At 34.1% G+C, this 10209-nt stretch overlaps 1 protein-coding gene across 2 annotated transcripts; it reads right to left on the bottom strand.

Moving 5' to 3' along the window:
* Window positions 1-5817: 5817 nt before the first annotated feature.
* LOC120083455 (WRKY transcription factor 72A-like) lies at window positions 5818-9676 on the bottom strand. Of its 2 annotated transcripts, XM_039039224.2 has the most exons (4): window positions 9381-9636; window positions 9076-9165; window positions 7433-7990; window positions 5818-7137 (listed from the first exon to the last, which is right to left on the bottom strand). In XM_039039224.2, the coding sequence occupies exons 1-4, from the start codon at window positions 9495-9497 to the stop codon at window positions 6106-6108; spliced, it is 1797 nt and encodes a 598-aa protein (XP_038895152.1). In that variant the 5' UTR covers window positions 9498-9636; the 3' UTR covers window positions 5818-6105. The 2 variants fall into 2 exon arrangements, with proteins under 2 accessions (XP_038895152.1, XP_038895153.1); XM_039039225.2 differs by lacking the exon at window positions 9076-9165 and having other exon boundaries at window positions 9381-9676.
* Between the last annotated feature and the right edge of the window lie 533 nt (window positions 9677-10209).

Raw genomic sequence — 10209 nt, forward strand, 5'->3', positions numbered from 1 at the left:
TAGCATGCTCCTGAATTAAAAACAAAGTTTAGAGATTATACCTTTAAAGAACCGTTCTTCAAGTTAATCCCTCGAACGAACTCGTTCACGAACGCATCGACGAACTTGAACACTCCTCGAACAAGCAGCAAGAAAAAACTTGATCCTTTAACCAACAGGACACTACCACTTGGTGACCTTGGTATTCTCGGTGTGAGAATCCAAGAGTGGTGGGCTCTGGCTAATTTTGGTTAGAGGGGAAGTTTGGAGTTTGAGGAGGAAGACGATAGAGTAGGCACAAGGCTATCGTATAGCAAAGATACTCTGTCATTTAGAGAAAGTAAGACTATCGCATAGGCTCTCAACTCCAATCGTGTAGTTACTTGATCGCTTAAATATTCTTATCACACGGAATAGTTAAAAATCAATTTTAATTTTTCCATTTTTCCACACAACCGAATAACTCCCTACTAAGGGTGGTTGTGGAGAAAAAAGATTTAATTATCAAATAATTAATAAATCATAAGTAAATATGATAACTAACTTATCATATTATAACTTATAGTTTTAATATTGCATCATATATAATATGTAAACTATAATTCTTTTCTCTATTTTATGGTATTTAATATAAATCATATTGATATTAAATTTAATAACTATGAATCTTATTCATAGAAAATATATTTGAATCATATTCAAATATTTTATTCCTTCAATTAAACAATAATGTATCAAATACATTATATCAATTATATCATATATAATTTAATTATATCATATATAATCAAATCCCCTCTTGTTAATTTGAACATTTCAAATTAACCCAAAAAATTATTTTCAACTTAAATCCATTGAGTTACCAAGGAGACCTCATGGACCTGTAGCTTGAAGTTCCAATGGTACGTGAATAACTGATTAAACTCTTTAATCACATTATCCACCATCCGTTAACTACCGGGCACTTCACTAAAGACCAATAGCTGCACTTTTCGCACTACAGATATATTTCTGTGTCCATTGGATATAACCAATCAACAGTACGATGACCCTTCACAAATTGCTCGTAAATACAACTGGGCCAAATTACCATTTTGTCCCTGTAGTTACATCTAACTCCTTAAGTACCACTGATCCCTCTAATGAACAATAGATCATAGTCCCACTATGAATAAACTCCTCTCGGGCCAAGAGAGAGTGTGGCGCCACATTGTTCAAGATCCGGAATCAGCCCTTAAGGGAGCAATTTATCGACTTACCCCTGCTTCAGGGAAGGAGTGAATTTCATCTTGTGTAGCTAAGTTCCCAGCTCCCCAATCAGACGAATCCCCCAAAATGGTAGGCTTGTTGAGTCCGCGATCTGGACACTCTCACCCATGCAAATCAAAGGACTGCCTTCAAAAACAGGAGTTCACAACTCACTTAGGATTAAGGTCATATTACTTATGGTCATCCTAGTGAAATGAAAGTCTCAATTATGAATGGCCTTATATAACAAGACTAAACATTTCGTAGTTCGGTCTTGTACAAACTCTTTTATATAGAATATCCCCGCTCGTATGTCAAGTACATGAACGATCAGGATCAGATCATTTGTAGCACTTTACAACATTTGTAACACCTATAAAGCGGGCCATACACGTAGTGTCACCACGATAAGGTACCCATCCTTATCCATATACTATAGACCATTTAGGTTATCATTTAAACACGATCCACTTGTATGTCTCCACATACATGTTAAAGTTACAACGATAGTCATAGATCTTAGTTTATTGGTTTGTGGTTAATGCAACTAAAATATCATATATTTCATAGACAAAAGTGGATAAAATATCATATATTATCAATCACAGAAATGTTTGTTCATACAAGGTTAACAAACTACAGGACCCTACGATGCCCAACAATTTTCTCTTCCTCTTCTGAATCATTTGGAGGATTAATACTAGTGGATGTCTCCTTAGGTGTCTCTACCTCAATTCTAGTGGTAAGGCTCTTAGGAATCTCAACTGTAGTTTTCTCCCTTTGCATAAACATTTTCTTTTCTCTAAAGGTAACATCCCTGTTGACCACAAATCTTTTCTCAATAGGATTCCGCATCTTGAAACCCTTAACACCTTCTGTGAACCCCAAAAACATACATTTTACAGCTTTAGACTTAAGTTTCCCCTGATTTTGATGTATGTATCCAATACATCCAAATACCCATAGGTTTTCTAGATTAGAATGATGTTTGGACCATTTTTCTTCAAGTTTTAAGAAGTCTAGGGATGTGTAAGGGCGCCTGTTTAGGGTATAGGCAGTATAGGCTACAGCCTCAACCCAATATTTTTCACTAAGAATGGCATCAGACAGTAGGCATCTGATCCTTTCCATAATGGTTATGTTTAGCTTCTCTGTCACCCCATTCTGTTGAGGTGTATATCTAACTGTCTTGTGCCTTGTAATTCCCGTCTCTTCGCAAAACTTATTAAATTCTTTGCTACAAAATTCCAACTCATTGCCTGTCCTTAGGTATTTTATTTCCTTAAAATTTGCATCTCAATCATGAGTTTCCATTCTTAAATTTATCAAAAACTTGGTCTTTTGATTTAAGAAATCAAACCCAACTTTTCCTTGAGAAGTCATCAGTAAAGGAAAGTAAGTACCTTGAGCCACTTAGGATAGGTGTTGGGGCTGGCCCCCAAAGATCTGAGTGAATGTAGTCAAGAATAGCCTTTGTTAAGTGTTGAGCCTTAGTAAAACTATGCCTAGTAGCTTTCCCCAATACACAATGTTCACAAAATGTGAGTTGGTCTGAAATTCCCTTGGGTAAAACTTCCAGTCCTTTAGCACTGATATGAGATAACCTCTTATGCCATAGGTCAACTTCTGTTCAGTTGATTACGAGTAACAACATATACCTATGTCATCATTTCTACTCCTCTAACCACAAATAAATCATTAACCTTCTCCCCAACAAGAACCACCTTGGAATCTTTTAGAACCTCAAAAGTTCCACCCTTTCCTCTGTACTCACACCTTCAGCATCAAGCATTCCCAAGGAAATTAGATCCCTCTTAAGAAGTGGTTCATATTTGATATTTATGAGAAGTTTCACTATCTCATCTTTGAGTTTCAGAGACACTGAGCCAATCCCTTTAATTTTGCAACCTTGGTTGTTTCCTATGTAAATCATTTCTCCACCAATTTCCTTATAGGTGTTGAACCAAGGCCTCATAGGGATCATGTGGTAGGTGCATCTGGAGTCCAAGACCCAATCATATTTTCCAAGGGGGTTTACATGATTGGCCTTGTCAAATGTTGAGGCTAGTGCATCAGAGTAGACAAAAGAGCCTTCTATAACAGAGGCTTCAAGCTGCTTGCCTTTAGTTTCTTTCTCCTTTTCCTAATTCTTCCTTTTTAGAATGAATCAGTCTTTAATCAGGTAACCCTTCTTTTTGCAGTATTTACACTTGATTTTATGTTTAGGCTTATTTTCTTGAGTGTGCTGTTGTTTTTCTCTTTTAGACTGATTTAGTTTAAAATTTTCCTTCACAAACAACCCTTCACCACTTAGTTGTTCCTTCTTTACAGTCTGTAGCTCAAGTTCTCTGGTTCTTAAGGCTGAGATAATTGCATCATTAGTTATGGTGTCCCTTCCATACTTCAATGCATTCTTAATCTCCCTGTAGGAATCTGGTAAGGAGTTTAGAAGCATATAGGCCTCATTTTCATCTCCAATTTTCTCCCCAATGTTCTTAAACTTAGAAACAATCTTCTTGAATTCATTAAGGTTGTCAGAAAGAGATCTTGATGAATCCATTTTAAAAGTGAAAAACCTCTCCCTAAGATACATCTTATTTGGAAAATCCTTAGTGGCATACAAATCTTCCAGCTTAGTCCAAATCCTATAGGTTGTCTCTTGATCAAGGACTTGCCTCAAAACATTATCACTTAGATTTAGAACTAGGGTACCATAGGCTGCAAGCTCCCAATCTTCTTTCTCTTGAGTTGTGACTGTATTTGGTAGGGTAGATGGATTAAGAAGGACATTGTGAGCCTTCTGTTGGCCAAGAATAGCTCTGATTTTGGCTTTCCACAAGCCAAAATCACCATTTCCATCAAATTTCTCCACTTCAAATCTTGCTACTGCCATTATTTCTCTGAATCTTGAATCTTGACTCTCCAAGAACTGAAATCTTTAATTGTCTTTGCTCTGATACTAATTTTGTTGGGTTGGATATTAGATTTTGGCACAAACAGAAGTGTTTTTTATCCAAAGAAAGTTGGTAGGTGAAACGAAAGGTTGAGAGGGGGCCACAAAGAGTAGCTTAATGGAGAACTCCTATCTCCTTTCTTCAGTCAAGTAAATGAAGAAACAGAAGTGACAATTATTTTCTGGTAAAACTATTTTCTTTCTCTCACTTAAGTTTTGACTGAAACTCCCAAACTCTCTCTGGATTCCTATGCTTTCAATGGTGATTTTGTGTAAAGATTTTGTTGATTGTTAACATGCAGGCAAAAAAGTTGAAAGAGGAGAAGAAGTTGAACAGGCTGATGTACGTGGTTCGGTACGGGAAGGGAAAACACACGTTTTTATTGAAGGCCTTTTACAAAAAGATAAGTCTTCTACTTATAGATTTTCTTTTCACAGTAAAGATGTAGCTCTAGATTTGTATGTAGATCTATTTATACTAAATATGTAAGATTGTTACAAGTTGCTAAAGACAGTGTAAAGTAGTGAAACACTAGCCGTTGAGATCATTGTTGCTTCAAACTCACTTAACTTTATGTATTTTGTAATTGTGCTACTCTACTTAGTAAGTTTTGTAACATTTTTGTTGAAAATTACTTGTTGAATTTATTTCGTTGTTGGATAGTTGTAAACAAACATGGTGTGGTAAGTCAATTAAGTAATTTTATATGATAGTTTAAAGAATGCACATGAACTTATTTGTGTCAAAGTTCTAGAATTTTACGATTTTAGTTATTATTAATAATAAATAGCAATAAGAAATTGTTATAAAAACCTACAATAGCATTTAAAAGCTATAAAAACATATATAAAACAAGCATTGCAACAAGTTTATCGTTATGAAAAATGCTATTAAATAACAATCATAACATTAAAATTATGCAATATAAGATTTTTTATAGTGTTAAAAAAATGTTATGGAACGTTAGAGACTTTTAATAGCATGGACTACGATAGCACGTCTAAAACGCTATAAAAAGTCTTCTATAGCATTTTTTACTACTATGAAATATACCATAAAATGTCTTTCATCACATTTTTTACAGCTATAAAAAACACTATAAAGTACTTTTATAGCGTTTTGTATTAACGCTATGAAAAGTTTCCATAGCATTAGATTTACGCTATCTTAAATTGACTTTTTATAGCGTTAAAAAAACGCTATAGAAAGTTAAAGAGCGTTTCCACGGGGTTAATGGACTACGACAACATTTCGAAAACGCTAACAAAAGTCTACGATAATGTTTTTTAATGCTATCGTACGTGATATTTGTTGTAGTGTTGTGAACCACAATTTTTTCAAAAGGGTGTAACTTCTTTTAATACATCAAAGGTTAAAATTAAATAGTTCAAACAATAATATGATTTCGAAATTACCTAAAATATTAGGGAGTGAGAGACCATGAGTATTAATATTTAATTAACCTGTATTTTATTTGTATTTCTATACCATTAACATAGTAATTAATAATAGTGAGGTGAAAAATAGTTAATTTCTCATACTAAAAATCTACAAAGAAATTTCTTAATTCAATAAATTACTCAACTTAGAATTTCCTTTAAGAAAAAAATAGAGAATTCAAGAGGGAACTACGACATTTATAAATAAAAGTGAGGATTATGAAGATGAATTTACATTTACAAAGACTTTCAGAATTACAATTAAGAATTGCTTCCAATTCCAACCACTTCTAATCACCTATCAACAAATTCAGCAAATGTTAAGGCAAATTACTAAACATTAACAAAATTTATGATTTCCAATGGCTAATCTAATCCCCATTAATCAACAACTTAATTTCACTTTAAACCATATTTATTAATTTACACTTTTGTATTATCCAAAAAAAAATCCCCCAAATCGAACAGAAACCCAATTAATCAAATTAATTGGTAAGATCAATATGATCACCTGGAGAAGCCGATGCACTTTTCGAATTCGAAAACGGCAACGAATTCGACGGAACAAACACCATGTTTCCTGTGGGTGGCGAATTACTCGTCGTCGTTGTCGCTGTCGTAATATTGTTCAGAAAGCTTGTTCCACATCCATTCCCTTTATTCGTTGTCGTCGTCGCCGCCAATTGAAACAACGGTTGTTCACCTCTTGTTGAGAAGGACTTGATGGAGCCGGCATTAACGGCCCCTGTGCCGATGATCGACGTAAGAGCGGCGGCGAGAGCAGATTGGAAGCTTGGATCCGCCGTGATAACCTTGGTAGCGGCGGCAATAGTGTCGGGTAGAGGCGGTTGCTGATGTGGTAGTGACGTGGTGGGGTTCCGTTGTTGGATGTAATTTTGATAGATATTATTGGTGGTTGTAGTAGTAGTTGGATGGTTATTATTTCTGTTGTAACTAAGAAGGCCGTTATTCCACGACAACACATTGTTTCTAGAAGATCCGAAATCAAGTTGGCTAGTAAAAGGGTAACGAGAATTAGGAAAATTTGATGTGAATTTACCAAAATGGGTCGTGGAATTTGAGGAAGTGGAGGAAGGATTTGAAGTGAGGTCCAAAGTGATTGTAGGGTGAGTAGGGGAAGTGGATGAAACGATAGAAGAATTATTGGATAAGTAAAAATTGGGTTTAGAATTATTTGAGTAAAAGTTTAAGCCATGGAGATTATTTGTAGTAGTGGATGAGGAGGCGGCAGCGGTGGCGGAGGTGGAGGAGCCGGAAAGGAGCATGGAGGCAGCGGCGGAGGTGGTGGAGGCCATGGCGTTGGCGGAGGCAGGTAATGAGTGGTTGTGATTACCTTCATAGGTGGTAATTAAGATCGACATGTCGTCAGCGCATCTTTGAACTTGTTTTCTAACGGGACACGTCGGCGAGCCTGTGCAACGGTAGTATGCCCGTGGACATGGGTTTCCTTTTGCTATCTTTTGTCCATATTTCCTCCATTGGCAACCGTCATTCATCTGCATCGATTATCATAATCTTATCATCAATCTCAGCTTTTCAATATTTGACTAAATCATACACATGAAATTAAAACTTTGGACCCCTTATAAAATTAAATAGATTATAAAGACCAAATTACAACTTCCAAAGCTATGGATACTAGATTTTGAAATTAATTAGTTTCTTATTGTCTAATTTAACTTACTAAGATAAGTATTTTCTGACTTTTCAATTTCATGTCAATGAACTACTGAAAAGTGTTAACTCACTAAAGGACTAAACATGTAATTTATCAACAATAATATTACTAACCGTAGCGGTTTCGCATCGAGCTCTAACACAAACCCTAGCACGTTTGGGTGGATTCTGCGGCGTAACATCATCATCAACACTTCTCATCGTCTTCACCCCTTTATTGGGGGGCCAAGTCGTCTCTCCAGCTTCCTCCTTGGTCTCATGATCGAAACTATTCGGAGAATCGGTTTCTTTAACGACAGCCGTCAATGATTCTTGTCTTTCAAATTTGCAGTTCAAACCGAGAGATAAAGCCTCTTTAACGACGACTTCTTCGTCGTGACCACCAATGATATTGTTCAAAGAGCTTTTCTCATCGGTCGCCTTCTTCTTCTCCGCCACCGGAAATCTCCCTAAGGTCAATGAAACCAGTTCAATTTGATCATCGTCTTGTTGTTGTTCCTTGTTTAACTTGTCCTGTTCTAGTACTTTTTTGGATTCTTGTCCGACAATCCCTAGGAATTGCATTTTTAGGGCTTCGTAATCCTTCATAATTTGATTTAAACTCTTTTTTAGTCTCTGGTTTTCTTCTCTCACTTCCCCCATTTCTGCTCGAGCGGATTCCAGTTGATCTTCCTGTTCAACCACACCAAATCAGATCATTTTTTTTTTTGGTCTTTTAAAAAAAAATTAAAATTACAAGTTTACTCCTTGAATTTTGATATTTATGTCTATTTCATCTCTAAACTTTAAATTTTAGATTTAATAATCTTGGACCAAATTACAAATTTAGAAGTTAGATTTTTCTTTTTCTACCGCATAGTATTTAAAAGGATTTTATTAAACGTTAACCACAATTTATGAGGTAAAAGATGAAATTCTAAATTTTATAATCTTAGAAACTAAATTATAACTTTCTATCAAATTTTTAATTTAATTTTTCCTAGATTAAAAAAATATCGAACTATTTACAAAAATAATTAAAAAAAAACAATAGATTTGTATCAGTTTCTATCACGATAGTATCAATAATAGATTTTTATTACTTTCTATCATTTATAGACTTCCATCAGTCTCTATAAAAAAATATTAAATTTTGTTATCTTGTGTAAATAGTTTTTCTTATTTTTTATCTTTGAAAATTCTCCAACTTTATATCTAAAGTAAATCTAAACTTTCAATTTTGTGTTGAGGTGAAATCAATAGAAATTTTTAGACAATTTTTTAGTTTAATTCTTTTTAGTTTGAAAATACTAATATATTAAACAAGATGGTAATTTGTTACCTAGCTTTTGACCAGGTAATTGGCGTCTGGCGATCTTTATTTCTAGACATTTTAATACTAAATTTTAATGGTAAACTAGAAAGAATAGGAATCCTATACCACTTGATTAATTAAATGGGTAGATTCCCAGAACTACAAACTTCGAAATTCTTTATTTATTGTTAGTTTTTCCTTTCAAAAAAAAAAAGTCTCAAAGTCTGAGATAAACATTAATTATCTAAAGTGGTGATTATTGTAGAAGTAATTAGCGGTGAGAGAGAGAATTTTATTTTCTTTAATCTTACGTGTATATTTGACCATTTTATTTAAAAAATAAAAATTAATCGAAAATATTAGAGAAAATTTTTATTTATTATTATTAAAAACTCTCCCACAGTTTTTTTTCATCCATAATAATTATGGATTGAATCATATTTATTATAAAAAATAAGCTAACCTGAAATTGGGTGCAGCTTAAATCCTTTTGATCAGATGAGCTGCTTGTTTTATCTCCAGTTTCATGCTCTTGTTTTCCATAGTTCTCTCTCTGATATAAATTTATCAACCATAGTTAATTTAATAAAGTAGTAATTTCATATATACGAAGAAGTTCTTATTTATACATAAAAATGAATTTCAGATTCGTTGTTTGCTTACCAACTTCATATAATTCTTTAAAATAGTTTGATATATACATCCAAAATTCCATATATTAGCATAAAAAATCGTCATCTTTAAAGCTGAAAAGCGAGATCGGTATACCTTGACGACGAGATGTTGTTTAGAGGGAGAATCCCGATCGTCTTCGCCATCGCCAGTGGCGGGCTTCTCGGTCTTGACGACCGGCCTCAGGCGGCCAAAAGCAGCAGCAGCCTCCATGAAAGAACCCTAATCTTCTTCTTCTTCTTCTTCGCTTGAAAGGGGCTTTTTCCAAAATGAATGAAGTTTATGGGAGTTGTAAAGAAGGTATATATAAAGGAAAATTAAAGAGAAAGAGGGTGTATTTTGACTAAGCCATATACAAATTTGCCGATCACACCTCTAAATTTGGGAATTTCAAATTTTCAACGCACCCCTTTTCTTCTTTAAATGTCAAACCCCCCCATTTCTAAGTCCAATATTCAAAACCCTCAACTTGCCTATTTTTATTATTATTATTTTTTTATTTTTAATTTCATATTATAGGACGTAGAGAAAGACTTTATTTTTAATTCACTCTTAAATGTTAATCAAACCTAAACTACCTAGCCAAAGAATTCAAACGTCAACTCTTTGGATAAAATGTGCCCCAACAACAAGTCTCTCTATATTACTTTTTTTTCTTTTTATAATCCATATTTTTCCTCTTTTCTTATCCGACAAGTTAAAAGACGACGACTATATATGCCCATCTAATCTCATCATTTTAATTATTGAAAGTTGTGTCGATTCAATTTTTCAATTTTGAAATGCGTCTAATAGATTCTTATACCTCTACCAAATTCTTCGATTAAAAAATAATGTATTGCAAATTGAAAAGATAGAGATTACACAAAATGCATCTAATGGTCTAGACCTATTGTACACGAAATTAGAAAATTAGAACATTTAT

This window comes from Benincasa hispida, chromosome 8 (assembly GCF_027475165.1).
Source record: "Benincasa hispida cultivar pf3 chromosome 8, pf3_genome.v1.1, whole genome shotgun sequence".
NCBI lineage: Eukaryota > Viridiplantae > Streptophyta > Magnoliopsida > Cucurbitales > Cucurbitaceae > Benincasa > Benincasa hispida.

Coding starts and splice junctions, on each gene's coding strand:
- LOC120083455 (XM_039039224.2), bottom strand. CDS start 9,497: ATGGAGGCTGCTGCTGCTTTTGGCCGCCTGAGGCCGGTCGTCAAGACC. Junction 9,166..9,380: donor AACAACATCTCGTCGTCAAG/GTATACCGATCT, acceptor AATTTATATCAG/AGAGAGAACTATGGAAAACA. Junction 7,991..9,075: donor TAAGCTGCACCCAATTTCAG/GTTAGCTTATTT, acceptor GTGGTTGAACAG/GAAGATCAACTGGAATCCGC.